Consider the following 14,436-nt stretch of genomic DNA (forward strand, 5'->3'; position numbering starts at 1 on the left):
AGAAAAAATTAGCTGGGCATGGTGGCACATGCCTGTAGTCTCAGCTACTCAGGAGGCGGGGGCAACAGGATAGCTTGAGCCCAAGAGTTTGAGGTTGCTGTAAGCTAGGCTGACACCATGGCACTCACTCTAGCCTGGGGCAACAAAGTAAGACTCTGTCTCAAAAAAACAACAACAAAAAAAGAAGTGAAACAAAGTCAGGGTGTCTGTCTCACACAGTTTATTTAACAATAGGTAATAAGAAATCAAATTTAACAGTCTATACAGTGATCGAAAGTTCATATTTATAAGTAATCAACTTTAATTGCATGATTTACAACAGTTGAGGGTTTTTGCTTTCTATTTTCAAGTTTTACAGAAAGTGTGTGTGGGTGGGGGCAGGGCAAGGAGGAAGAAAGCAAGCAAAGAAACCCCAGGGGCATTTTGCATGTTAAAATCATCCCACCGGAATCGTTTCTTACCCTCTTTTTAATTTTTTCCTTTGTTAGATGTAAAAATAACGAAAAAATTCTTTGAAGAAACAGAAACCACAATATATAATACATCAATTTGGCAGCTGCCCCTGTATATTTTTGAAAAAGTCATTTTTTTTCTACATGTACAAATTATTTTAATACTTGAAGTTTTACGCTCAGACTTACAGAATAGAAAATTTTCTGGAGCACAAAAGTTGACTTGGAGGGGAGGAAAGGGGAATTTTTTTAAACATTTTTAAAAGAATGAACATCTTTGCACCCAGAGAAAAAAAACTGGTATTTTAATATATATTTATATATATTTATATATAGAATGTAATTTTAAAGTAACATTAACCCCTTTTGTCCTCTGGTTTTAGAAATGTTCTTTTTTTTAATTCTTCCATAAAGTGAGGAAAATAGGGAAAAATGTCAACCATCTGCACCAGTAAATAATAACTATTAATATTACATATTTTCATTAATTTAAAAAAAATAATAAAACCTATTGGAGGTGCAAGGCAGGAGCATATGGTTGGCTTCACAGACCTCAGCCTCCTCCCAGTGCACACTTGAACCACACACACAAGGGAAAAAGGCTGGTGGTAACCAGCCATAACAAAAATATATTCTTTGTATTTCTATTATCCCTCAGGTTCATCTTGCATGTTTGCTTTAAACCACAAACGGCTACTGCACAGTTCTTATGTGTTCCAAAGAAAATTGTCTTTTAGGCTAAGAAAGATTCAAAAAAATTGTTTTCAGTACAAAAAGTCTTAAGAGAAAATAATTTTTTTGCTCCCAAAATACTACAAGGTGTCTCTAGTGTATGTCTAGTGTACTCTGTGAGAGGTTTGAATTCAAGTCTGAGTTATCGGTGCTGAGTCCCAGGTCCGTGGCGCTTGCACCATGGAGGTTTGCCATGCCTGGATTGTTAGCAAGTTGAGAAAGCATTGAATTCTGGTCCGGGCTGGCAAAATGCCCTTGTTCCATGGGGTTGGCCTGGGCAGCCACCAGTCCAGGATGTGGGGAACTTGTCTGTGGGGAAACGTGGTGTGGAGAAGGCTGCGGCTGCATCCTCGGGGACGGGCTGGAATGGGGAGGCTGGGACTGAGGCCGTGGAGAAGGGACAGGCTGGGGAGAGCGTACTTGATTGGAGAGAGCATTGGGGATCTGCTGGCCTTGTAGGTGTGGGGACTGGGCCTGATTTGGGAGCATATGCTGTTGGGGGCTCATGGGGTTGGGCTGAGCAGGGGACCCCATCTGTTGCTGAAGGAGTCGCTGCTGATAGGCCTGTAGACTGGCGCCTGCCTCTGCTCCCAAGGCCTGGGGGAGCTGGCCCATCTGTCCCATATTCCCTTGTTGCATCTGTTGCATGTGGTGCTGCATCCGCTGCTGCTGCTGCTGCTGTGGGGGATAGCCAACACCTTGGGGTTGCTGGAACTGGTTATGGTTGGCCATTCCAGGGCCTATTCCTGGCCCTGCTCCCTGCTGCTGCTGCTGCTGCTGTTGCATCATCTGTTGTCGTCTCAAGATGTCTCGAAACTGTGAAGGCATGGTGTTGTGATTCATGTTCATTTGCTGAGGTTGGGGGCTCATCCCTCCCATGGGTGGCTGGAGTTGCTGCTGTGGTTGCTGCTGGGGCAGGCCAGCCCTTTGCACGCCTGCCTGCATGGGGTTCATGTTCTGCATGGCTGGATTGGAGTGGACCCCCTGCTGGCCTGGCATGGTAGGTGGCGGCAGCCCTGGCTGCCCCTGGGGCACACCAGGCTGCCCGGGGAGGGGTTGTGGATTCGAGTTGGCATACTTGGCAGCCCGCTGCTTGATGAATGCAGCCAACAGCTGGGGGTTGGCGTGAAGAATACTAAGCACCTGTTGCTGCTGTAAGGGAGAGCTGGGAGACCTGAGAGTCCGCAAAAGGTTTTGTAAGGCTTGTTGAGACACAGTGCCTGGTTTGAGTGGGCTCACACCTACCTGGCCCAATCCTGGTTGTGGAGCCATGTTCAAGGGCTGACCATGCTGGGCCACTGACATCATGGCTGGCCTCGGCATCCCGGACTGTAGTTGCTGGGGCTGAGGCAATCCTCCTTGGGCCCAGGGTGGCTGTTGTTGCATCCCTGTGGGTCCCATACCTGGCTCCAGATGCCCACTGGGACCTCTGGCCATCGGAGGTGGGTTCATACCCATGGAGGACATGGGAGTCAGCTGGGGCATCTGGTGCTGGATTGGCCTTTGAAAAATTTGCACATGGGCCATCTGACGCTGTGTCTCCGCTGCCCTCTGAATCTGCATTGCCATTTCCACTGCTGCAGGTGGGGGCCCTGGAAGGGGCGGCTGAGCAGTCTGAGGTGGGGTTGGAGGAGTCACCTGGCCAGCTGCCTTACCCTGGGACACAGGGCCAGCAGCCTGTGTCCTGGGCAAGTAGGGTGGCATGCTGTTGGGAGGAGTGGGCTGAGGCTGAGAGGTGGGCTGGGGCTGGGGGGTCTGAGGGGTGGTCGGCTGTTGGCCAGTTGGCGTGGTTGGCGTGGCAGGAGTGGGAGAGGGTAGGCCCTGTTGCTGTCCTACCACACCAGTCCGCTGCATGCTGGCCATCCTCCTGCGGAGCATCTGGGCCTGCTGTAGCCGGTGCTGCAGTTGCTGCTGTCGAAGCTTCTGCTTGATGTTTAGGCAGAACGGCACGGGGCACTTATTCTCCTGGCAGTGCTTGGCATGGTAGCAGCAGAGGGCAATGAGCTGCTTGCAGATGGGGCACCCGCCATTGGTTTTCCGTTTGCAACCCTTGGTATGCTGCACAACCCGCTTCATCTTCTGGCAGGAGGGCAGGGAGCAGTTGGCATTCCGGCACTGGCAGGCATGGACCAGAGACTGGATGCAGCGCTGGATGCTTAGGCGACGAGAATCTCCAGGGCTCTGCGTGGCTGCAGCCTGCTGGTTGTTGCTCTCATCATCTAAGCCAAGACCCAGTTTCTCCATTTTGTGGTCATGGTTTTTAGTGTTATAGCAAGTAATACACAAATCATAATCCTGGGGAAAAAACACAAGAGGGACAGGTAAACACTCCAAGATTTAAGTCATTCAAAAGCATTTCAGATATCCAGCTTGGGCTACAATAGCCCCTTTTATAAAACAAAAACTAGCCTCTTCAGCTCTGCCACTCAAACATGAAGCCAGGTCCCTCCCACCCCAGGCCTATATAACACGGAGCTGCATCACCTCCCAGACAATCGAAACCCTGCAGAGCCTGCCTCCTACCTCACAGACAGTGCAGTGCCAGCGTGTCTCCACGTGGTGCTTGCATTCATTGCAGGTGTAGACAAAGCGGTCCTGGCTCTGTGTGTGCAGCTCTACCAACATGCACATGGTAGACCACTGGGCTCTTCGGAGTGAAGAGAACTCCAGGTGCTTGTCCCTTGCGAGGGTGAGAAATGCATCCCGACCATCCATCAGATCACAGGGGATAAGAGGGTCAGGATCAATAATGGGAGGCAGGGAGTTGGCGGCAGGACCAGCAATGAGGCGGATCACAAAGAAGACCTGCAAAACAGAAAGTCTCATTCCGACTCTGGACCTAGAGCACCGACGCAGCACTGACCGTCCAGGTCAGTCAGGCTGGACACCAATGAGGCGGGTGCACAGAGTTTTTCACAACCATACCACTCTCCTCCTGCTTCACATCCTGTGGTCTTTTCTAGCTTATTCAACAATTCCTTTAAGAAGGGTCTAGTTCAGGTACATGCACAGTAGACGAGTCTTGCCTCAAGCAGTCTATTTTAAGGCCCATGAAAATAAGGCAGGGAACTCCCAAAGATGGAAAGTGACAAGTAACCCATAGTCCTTGACTGGAACATAAGGACCAATGTTAGATGGTGGCATTGGGTAAAGGTTAAGTTTCCTTATTCTTTTTTGAGGTGGAGTCTCACTCTGTTGCCTGGCCCAGAGTACTGTGGCACCAGCCTAGCTCAAACTCCTGGGCTCAAGCGATCCTACTGCCTCAGCCTCCCGAGTAGCTGGGAATACAGGCATGAGCCACCATGCCCGGCTAATTTTTTCTATATATTTTTAGTTGGCCAATTAATTTCTACTTTTTTTTTTTTTTTTTTAGCAGAGATGGCGTCTCGCTCTTGCTCAGGCTGATTTCCAACTCCTGACCTTGAGTGATACGCCTGCCTCGGCCTCCCAGAGTGCTAGGATTATAGGTGTGAGCCACAACGTCTGGCCTGAATTTCCTTATTCTTTAATGAGGACAAAGAAGAAAAGAGCAAATTTTATTTAAAAAGAAAAGAAGAAAGAAAAATTAAATTTCCTGAGTGAAACACTGTACTATGGTTATGTAGAGGACATCTTAGAAGGTACTGGCTAAGGAAGGGCATAGTGGCTTATGCCTGTAGTCCTAACAATTTAGGATACTGAGGCAAGAGGATTGCTTGAGCCTGGCAGTTGGGAGGCTACAGTGAGCTATGATCACACAACTACACTCCAGCCTGGGCAACAGAGCAAGATCCTATCTCAGGAAAAAAAAAAGGTACTGGTTAAAATAGAGATAAATCTTCTTAGTCCTTGTTGCTGAAGCAGTAAAATTTTTGTTCACTTAAGTTTGAAAACTCATAACCACCACCAATTCCCATAACCATTAGTATACCCATAACCATTAGTATATAAAGGATGCAACAAGCTGATATTATGTATATGTAATTGAAATTAATGATATGCAACTATAAAGTCTTATTAAACAAACTATGAAATATCACCTGAAGAAATCAGGAACTTCTACGAAACTGCTGTACTGCCTACTGTATTCTTCCAGTTTTTTGGGGGACTAAAAATCTATGCAGGCAGGGCGTGGCGGCTCATGCCTGTAATCCTAGCACTCTGGGAGGCCAAGGTAAGAGGATTGGTTAAGGTCAGGAGTTCAAAACCAGCCTGAGCGAGACCCCCTCTCTACTAAAAATAGAAAGAAATTTATTGACCAACTAAAAATACATATAGAAAAAATTAGCTGGGCATGGTGGTGCATGGCTGTAGTCCCAGCTACTCAGGAGGATCGCTTGAGCCCAGGAGATTGAGGTTGCTGTGAGCTAGGCTGATGCCACGACACTTACTCCAGCCTGGGCAACAAAGTGAGACTCTGTCTCAAAAAAAAAAAAAAAAAAATCTATGCAAACTGGCAGTAACACTTGCAATGTACTTGGACAGCAATATCTGCTGCTTTTATCCCCTATAGCTAGGCCAATACCTGAATTTATAACCTATACAGATAAAGTTGTAGAATCTGTCCACAAATGAAGTCAGACTCATGACAATATATTCTGAGGGACTTTCCCATTGCTGTTATGCTAGAATTTTGTCACATTAAATAAATATAGCTTGAAATAGCTGATAGGTAATAATTATTAACAATTAATAGTTAAGTGAGGCACACACTAGAACTCAGGAGTCCTATTTTATTAGCATGGTTGAGGTAATAGCAGGGCCTCTATTATTTTAGGCTATCTTGCTGACACTATCAGCTCATCAGGCATAAACAATAAAAGGGGTGGGGCAGGCAGAGTATGTATGGGAAAAGATACTTTCCTCATACTCTACTTATATAGAGGTCCAGCACCATAAGTATCTCCCCCATTTCTCTCCCAAAGAGACTGCTTCAATAAATTTGGTTATAATTCCATACCTAAAATCAACCCTTCAGTTCTCCCTCCACATAACTGCCACTTTGTATAAGACCCTGATTATACATCTGAGAACAAATAGTGAACAAAGATATTAAAAACATACTAACATGAATTATACTTTGAGTCTTCTGGCTTTATCTTACCAATGATGGTGTTGAAGGGAAAAGAAATCCACATGCAATTATTTTCCCAAACTACCTACAACAATGTAAATTAACCAAAAACTAAAAGTTTTAAGTTCTCAGTTATATGTAGCTGTATCAAGCTATATTTAATGTGACAAAGTCTGACTATCTTCCAATTCTACTTCATAATTCACTTTCAGAAAGGCTAACAGTCAAAAATTTTATTTATTTCTTTTTCTAAAGTGCCATTACAGACAAATGGGAATGGCCAGTGGAGTCTAAGGAGCTTGGTCAAACAACAAAACTCCTGGGAAAAAAAAAGAAAAATGGACAAAGGCTACAGGGTTAGACAAACTATGCTTTACTCTTATGTATTTTTTGAGAGAGTTGCCCAGGCTGGAGTGCAGTGGCAATCATAGCTTATTGTAGCCTCGAACTGCTGAGCTCAAGTGATGCTCCCCAGTCCTTAGCCCCCAAGTAGCTGGGACTACAGGCATGCGCCACAATGCTGAGTTAATTTTGTAGAGATGGGCTCTTGTTATTTGTTTTTTTTTTTTTTTTTTTTTTTTTTTGACTCAGGCCTGGAAAATGGAAGGCTCTTGTTATTTGTTACATTGGCCAGGTTGGTCATGAACTCCTGGCCTTAAGCAATCCTCTCGGGCCTTCGAAAGTACTAGGATTACAGACATTATCTGTTCACACAGCTTATACTTTTAAATAAGGCACAATCTAACACCATCTAGATTTATAACATAGCTGCGTAGAGGAAAGTGAACATTTCTTGTTCTACCACCTACTCTAACTTACCTCTTTTCTTGCTCACATCGTAAACACCAAGTGGGGTGGGCAGTTTTTGAAAAACTCTGTCCTGTTTGTTTTCCAACTGCTGGTGGCTGCATCTTACCTCTTTATGTTTCTCCATGGTGGCATACAGTTTCTGTGAGAGGTCATTGGATACATTGGGCATGCCAGGCTTCTTCTTGTTGCCCCTACTCAGGCTGCTCTTGTTTTTGCTGGTTTTCTTATTATTCTTCTTTTTAGCATTCTTGCTGTCTCCCTTTGTCACCTGCCGGGTAGCATAAAGGAGACAAGAAAGTTTCAAGTTTTTATTAAGAATTGACTTGGAAATAATACTGAAAGTAAAAAGACTCTCACTTCTATGAACTATAGCTTATGTTTATATCGTATTTCACTACCTGTTCACTTCACATATTCTCTCTCCTTTTAAAGTTATTTATAGTCAATGTTCACTAACATACCTGACCTAATTTTCCCTTAGCAAAGATGACTTTTGTTGAGGCAATGAGAGCCTAGGAGTGTGTAGGCCTTGTTGATGGAGCATATCCCAGATTTGGGAATAGGGAACGAGGAGTGGGTGAAGAGTGGGATAGAGTGTATGGCAGTGGGGAGCCAAAAGACCTTGGCTTTATCGCCTTCTACTCATATTCTAAAATTTTATGAGCCTACTAAACCTTGTCCCACAACACACACATCCTATACTGAAAACTATTCCATCAATAAATTTGAACAAGGCTGTAAGAATTTGTAAACAGACTATTTAAGAGTGACTTTGTAAGTCTGATTCAATGGAGGTAGTTCTACATATGCTATAGGGAAATAACTGACTAGGTTCTAAGCCAGTTGCTATATGGAGGACAGGCTGGTTTTGGATAGCTAATAACAGTTTTCACACTTCATAAGAGTGGTGCTTTTTGTTACTTTAAAGAGGAAAGAAAAAGACTGTGCCAGAGATGGTATGTGGCCCACAAGGCCCAAAATAGTCATAATCTGGTCCTTAACATACGTAATTTTCTCAGTTTTTTTAAAGATTTCATTCATTTTTTTTCTTTTTTTCTCAGTTTACATTACTCAAAGTCTGAGATACCATTTTTTTTTTTTTTTTTGAGACAGAGTCTCGCTTTGTTGCCCAGGCTAGAGTGAGTGCCGTGGCGTCAGCCTAGCTCACAGCAACCTCAAACTCCTGGGCTCGAGTGATCCTTCTGCCTCAGCCTCCCGGGTAGCTGGGACTACAGGCATGTGCCACCATGCCCGGCTAATTTTTTATATATATATCAGTTGGCCAATTAATTTCTTTCTATTTATAGTAGAGACGGGGTCTCGCTCTTGCTCAGGCTGGTTTCGAACTCCTGACCTTGAGCAATCCGCCCGCCTCGGCCTCCCAAGAGCTAGGATTACAGGCGTGAGCCACAGCGCCCGGCCTGAGATACCATTTTAAAATGGGGTCTTGATGCTAAAAAGGTTTAAAACCACTAGAATAGATTCCTAGTAAACTTTCTAAGGCATAATTTCTTGCCCAATTTAAAGAGCTGTTTCATACCTGAGAGCTTTAAAACTAAATCGAACATTTAAGCTCACTTCTGGATTGTACAATTAGAATTAAGGTAGAAGATAGAAAGGAAATGTAATGTCCTTACATCAGTGCTTTCGTTGCTGGTATTTTCCTCTCGCTTACGCTCCTCCTCCTCCTGTTCCAGTTCTTTAATGCTTTCTTCCAAAACATTTGGCCAGAAATCACCCTCAAAGTAAGGCAATTCCTTTGCACTTGTTAATCGATCTTCAGTAGCTTGTTTAAAAATATCCTGTAAAAAAATCCATGTACAAATAGGAATCTTTACTTTTTATTAAAAGCATTGATTATACAGCTGACACAAGAAACATGAAGGATTAAAATGTCTTTGGAAAGTTGGCAGAGATTTTATACCTAAGCCATATGCCAGGGAGGTAATTTGGTGTCAATAAGCAGTGTAAGGGATGGTCCGAGTACAGTGGTGTCTAACAAATAAGAGACCACAACCAAGTACAGATTTTTTTTTTTTGAGTCTCATTTTGTTGGCCAGGGTAGAATGAGTGCTGTGGCGTCAGCCTAGCTCACAGCAACCTCAAACTTCTGGGCTCAAGCAATCCTACTGTCTCAGCCTCCCGAGTAGCTGGGACTACAGGCATGCACCACCATGCCTGGCTAATTTTTTCTATATATATTAGTTGGCCAATTAATTTCTTTCTATTTATAGTAGAGACAGGGTCTCACTCTTGCTCAGGCTGGTTTCGAACTCCTGACCTCGAGCAATCCGCCCACCTCGGCCTCCCAGAATACTAGGATTGATTACAGGCCGTGAGCCACCACTGGGAGCCCCCAATTACAGATTTCTTTGTTCCTTCTCCATTCCCACTGCTTCACCCGACTAGCCTTTAAAACAATAAAATGAAAAAATAAACAAAAACAAAACAAAAAACAGTGAGAAGTCCTGATCTGAAGTCAGTATTTCTAGTTTTCTCTGTCTTCTGCTTATGGAGATGGAGATTATCTGCCTTTATATAAACAAGTGGCAAATTATCCTGCGAGGGATCAATGTCAGAGGGCTTCAGAAGCATCATTCACACTGTAGCCTTTTACCACCTATCACAGAATGATGTGTGGTGTAAGGTATGCCCTCCTTGCACACAGCCTTGGAATTTCAGCAGCTTTAGCTGAAAGTTGAAAATGACTGAAACTCTTGTCATTATGTATGAAATGTCTGATTTCCATAACTATTAAGTTTAACAGTTGATACCTCTGACATTTCAGTTTAACACTTGTTTTATAGTGGTGAAAGTACATTTTCATTCTTTCAAACACATAGCTTGACTTGTATCAAAGTTTTTTTAAAAATAATTTTTGTAAAACCATAGGTAAGTAAAAAATTTGTGTTATTTTAAATATGAGTTCCATCGTAAAACCAATAAATACGGTGCAGACAGCTCAAAATATCAATAAAGTGTTTGAAAAAGATGTGACTAATGAACACACGGTTCTGTTCTGGTGATTTTAATCTTAAAAATGAGCCACATGGGCGACCTGAGACCAAGGTGAAAAATAATGAGCTAAAATCTATAGAAGCAAATCCATCTCAACCCTATGCGTAAATTAACAAGGTTTGACATTACTACTGCAACAGTATTAGACTGTTGAAAATAAATTTACAAGGTAATAAAGCTAGATAGATACCATAGATTAAATGAGCGTAAAAAAAAAATCATCTCAAAACCTGCCTTTCTTTGCTCTCAAGACATAACAATGGATTATTTTTGACAATTGCAAGCATTCGACACAATGGTTAAATAAAGTTCCAAAACACAGTCCAAAACTGAATATTCATCAAAAAAAGCTAATGGTGTCTGTTTAGTGGTCCAGCACTGGTATTCTCTACTATAGCTTCATGAAACCTCAACTGATTATAGCAGATGTCTACTATAACCAGTTGGACGAAATCATAGGGATACTTTCCGATTAAACAGATTGGGCAGTAGAGACAGGGCAAGACCACATGTCACACAAACAACATTGCTCAAAATTATAGAGGCTAAACTTAGAAACTCTTCTGTCATCCACTATATCACCAGCCCTTGCACCGACTACCACTTGTTACAAGGAAAAATATTCAATTTTCAACAAGATGTAAACAACGCTTTTCGTGATCTCACTGCCACCTACTCTCCACAATTCCTCACTGTTGATTCAACAAACTACCATTAAGATGACAAAACTATGTCAATAGTTTAGGCATATACTTTGATTAATTACACTGCTTCTTTTTTTTTTTTTTTGAGACAGAGTCTCACTTTGTTGCCCAGGCTAGAGTGAGTGCCGTGGCGTCAGCCTAGCTCACAGCAACCTCAAACTCCTGGGCTCGAGTGATCCTTCTGCCTCAGCCTCCCAGGTAGCTGGGACTACAGGCATGCGCCACCATGCCCGGCTAATTTTTTATATATATATCAGTTGGCCAATTAATTTCTTTCTATTTATAGTAGAGACGGGGTCTCGCTCTTGCTCAGGCTGGTTTTGAACTCCTGACCTTGAGCAATCCGCCCGCCTCGGCCTCCCAAGAGCTAGGATTACAGGCGTGAGCCACAGCGCCCGGCCTACACTGCTTCTTATTTAAGATATAACAAATAAAACTTTTGATTCAAAATCAGACATTTTATATTTAATGACCTAATACTGGAAACTTTATCTGCTGCAGAGTGATTTGCTGGGCTGCTTGGGAAGACATCCATTTTATGTATATAGTTCAAGTTCATATCAAGAGATAGACCATATTCATGAATGTTTAAAATAACATGACTATTAGGAATACATTTTAGTTGGTTACAAGTTTAAAACAGATTTCTTTTAAAAACCTAGTTTTATTTACTTTGAAAAATTATGAATATACAAAATAAAAAAACTATCAAATTGGCATAATTTTATGAATTACATGGAAGAGGTAGAATAAGACCACCAAGATTAGTACACTTCCAGATCTACTATTGTTTTTCTCCCCCATGCCCCAACTGACCTTATAGTCGTGGACAATGCGCTCTGACACAGCCTTGTCAAGCATCTTTTTGTACCACTCCTGCAGTCGCTTGGGCTTTGGAATCTTCTGGTCAGGAGGATGGCAGTGGAAGATATAGTCATCTCCCTCACTTGGTGGACATGCCCAAATATGCCCTGTTGTGTATCTAACAACACAAAGAGAAGGGATGTTTGATAGAAAAGAGCATCCATTTTAGATAGAATGCTACCCTTTAAACCACAAGATGGAGCCAATATTGAAACCAATGATTTCTCCTAAGATAACACAAAATGTTTAACCCAGCATCAGATCAAGATTGTGAGGCCAGCACTAAGCATAACCCATAGCACTAATAATGGATCTCATAATGCCTGCTACTTTTTGGATGCCACAGAGGAGTGCTGCGAATTTCAGTTGTAGAGAGAATAACTTAGACCAAAATCCCAAATTTGCATTTTAGGGCTGAATTAGGGACCTCAATGAAAGGAAAATTGTAAAAAGTAATAACCTGCAAGATGTAGTCCGAATATTCTCAAGGACACATGTACTTTAAAAGTTGAGAAACATATCCCCATATTGGTCTTGATATATAGGTATAAAAGGATCAAATGCATAAAGATTCTGCCCTCAAATGATTAACAGAACTTCAAATCAATGTACCCAATGGCTTAACTGAAGAAAAAACTAACAAAAATAACCCACCAAAAAACAAAAAAAACCCCCAAACACCTCATGTGGGAAGTTTGGAACTAGGGCTAAAACATCCTTTTTCTTCCCTGTTAGCAATATTTACTTCAAAGGGTACCAACAAAGTTGAGATTATAATTCTGCTAGATGGGAACCAAGATTGGGGATGGGGAAGGGCAAAAATTACATATTTGCACATTTTAACAATAGCACACTAATTGTTTTTAAAATAACATTCATTATTAATATGCTTACCCTAATTTCTTGACATATTCTAAATATCCAATTAGAATTTCATGATAGACCGCAGTCCTCAAGCATTTAGGACGGAAGAAATGAACACTATCGAGGTAAGAAATGTATACTCTCCTAAACCAATTGGGGAGGAAAAAAACAAGTCAAGTCACAATGAGTTCTTGTACTATATGACTAAAACACCTTCCTGCTCTCCTGTGCTCTTTGTTCATGTTCTCATTTGTAATGTTCACTATAGTCAGGTGAGTGACTTGACTGTGAACCCTGTAGGGAAGTTTAGTGAACCTGTGACTTCATTTTCTTTTCTTCTTTTCTGGGCCCTCTGTTGGCCGAGGCTAGAGTGCAGTGGCATCATCATAGCTCACTGTAGCTTCCAACTCCTGGGCTCAAGCCTTCTGAGGAGCTGGGATTACAGGTCCACATAACCACACCCATTTAATTTTTAAATTTTTTTGTAGAGACGGAGTCTCACTATGTTACCTAGGATGGTCTCGGCCTCAAGAGATCCTCCAGCCTCAGCCTCCCAAAGTGCTCAGATTACAGGCATGAACCACTGCACTCAGCCTTTATTTTTATTTTAATACCTAGCAGTACCTAGCACATACTATGTCAATATTTGTTGATCCCAATATATTCTAGTACCATTCTTATTGTGGCCTTTGTACTATTTTTAGAAACAAGAAATTCTAAACCATTCTTACCCCATTTGTATGACATCCTTTTACAAAATTCAGAGGGGTACTTAATCCAATTTAAGCCTATTTTATAAAATGTAGTTACTTTGACTCTCATTTCCAATTTCATGCTGTTATTCATATCCTTTTAATGCTATGACCACAGGAGAATAGCACTGTTTTGTCTGTTTTAGGGTTGGATATTTATTTTTATTTTTTTTTGAGACAGAGTCTTACTTTGTTGCCCAGGCTAGAGTGAGTGCCGTGGCGTCAGCCTAGCTCACAGCAACCTCAAACTCCTGGGCTCAAGGGATGCTACTGCCTCAGCCTCCCGAGTAGCTGGGACTACAGGCATGTGCCACCATGCCTGGCTAATCTTTTCTATATTAGTTGGTCAATTAATTTCTATTTATAGTAGAGACGGGTCTCACTCTTGCTCAGGCTGGTTTCGAACTCCTGACCTTGAGCAATCCACCCACCTCGGCCTCCTAGAGAGTGAGGATTACAGGTGTGAGCCACGACGCCCAACCTAGGGTTGGATTTTTAATTTGTTTTACTTAAATACTATTAACTTTTCCACTTATTACAACCTAACCCCCCCACCCCAGGAGGAGCTAACTATAGTCAGTCAGTCATACCTCTGGTTGGGTGGAGGGCAGTCAGAGCCGTACTCCTGAACATGCATGCCAAAGAAGCACAAGTCAACGCCATCAATCTCTTCAAAGGCAAAGAGGGCTTTTGTTCGGTATGGAAAGGATTCTGCCATCTCTCCACTGTCTACAAACCTATATAATTCAGGTTGGGAGGAGAAGACAACATAACTCATACAGACTGGAATCACCAACAGTAACTATGTACAAGAGACTATGGATCCACAAGAGAAAAAAAGGGAAATCATTAGGTACCTTGCTTTCATGCCTGGTTTGACTTCTACAGTTTTGTCAGAAGCATGAACTACCCTAACAGTGACTTCTCCTGACTCAGGGTGATTTTGTCGCCTCAGAAAGTCATTTACACGATTCTCCAGAAAGGTGCCGAGCCTGGTAGATGGCAACCCTAGAACGTAAAAGTTAAAAGTTACCAAGGTGCAAATTTATTACTGTCAGTCTTAAAGGTTCAATCCCAAATCTCATTTGTGCTTTTTCTCAATGCAAATAGGATAATGTCCTGGAATATTTTTGAAACTCAGCAAGGTCATCAATTATTTTACTTATTAAATAAAAGATGGGGTCTCA

General features: G+C 42.5%; 1 protein-coding gene across 2 annotated transcripts in view; it reads right to left on the reverse strand.

The window, feature by feature from the left end:
• Positions 1-203: 203 nt before the first annotated feature.
• The window catches only part of EP300 (EP300 lysine acetyltransferase), an 87,261-nt gene continuing 73,028 nt past the window's right edge, over positions 204-14,436 (reverse strand). For both annotated transcript variants that reach the window (XM_012741780.2, XM_076006970.1), the window contains exons 24-31: positions 14,107-14,257; positions 13,840-13,986; positions 12,528-12,641; positions 11,586-11,751; positions 8,685-8,849; positions 7,154-7,315; positions 3,708-3,989; positions 204-3,479 (exon numbers count right to left, since the gene is read on the reverse strand). In XM_012741780.2, coding sequence (XP_012597234.1) covers positions 1,278-3,479; positions 3,708-3,989; positions 7,154-7,315; positions 8,685-8,849; positions 11,586-11,751; positions 12,528-12,641; positions 13,840-13,986; positions 14,107-14,257 — 3,389 coding nt within the window. In that variant the 3' untranslated portion in view covers positions 204-1,277. The remainder of the gene's footprint in view (positions 3,480-3,707; positions 3,990-7,153; positions 7,316-8,684; positions 8,850-11,585; positions 11,752-12,527; positions 12,642-13,839; positions 13,987-14,106; positions 14,258-14,436) is intronic.

Source organism: Microcebus murinus, chromosome 10 (genome assembly GCF_040939455.1).
Source record: "Microcebus murinus isolate Inina chromosome 10, M.murinus_Inina_mat1.0, whole genome shotgun sequence".
In the NCBI taxonomy this organism is placed as follows: Eukaryota; Metazoa; Chordata; class Mammalia; order Primates; family Cheirogaleidae; genus Microcebus; species Microcebus murinus.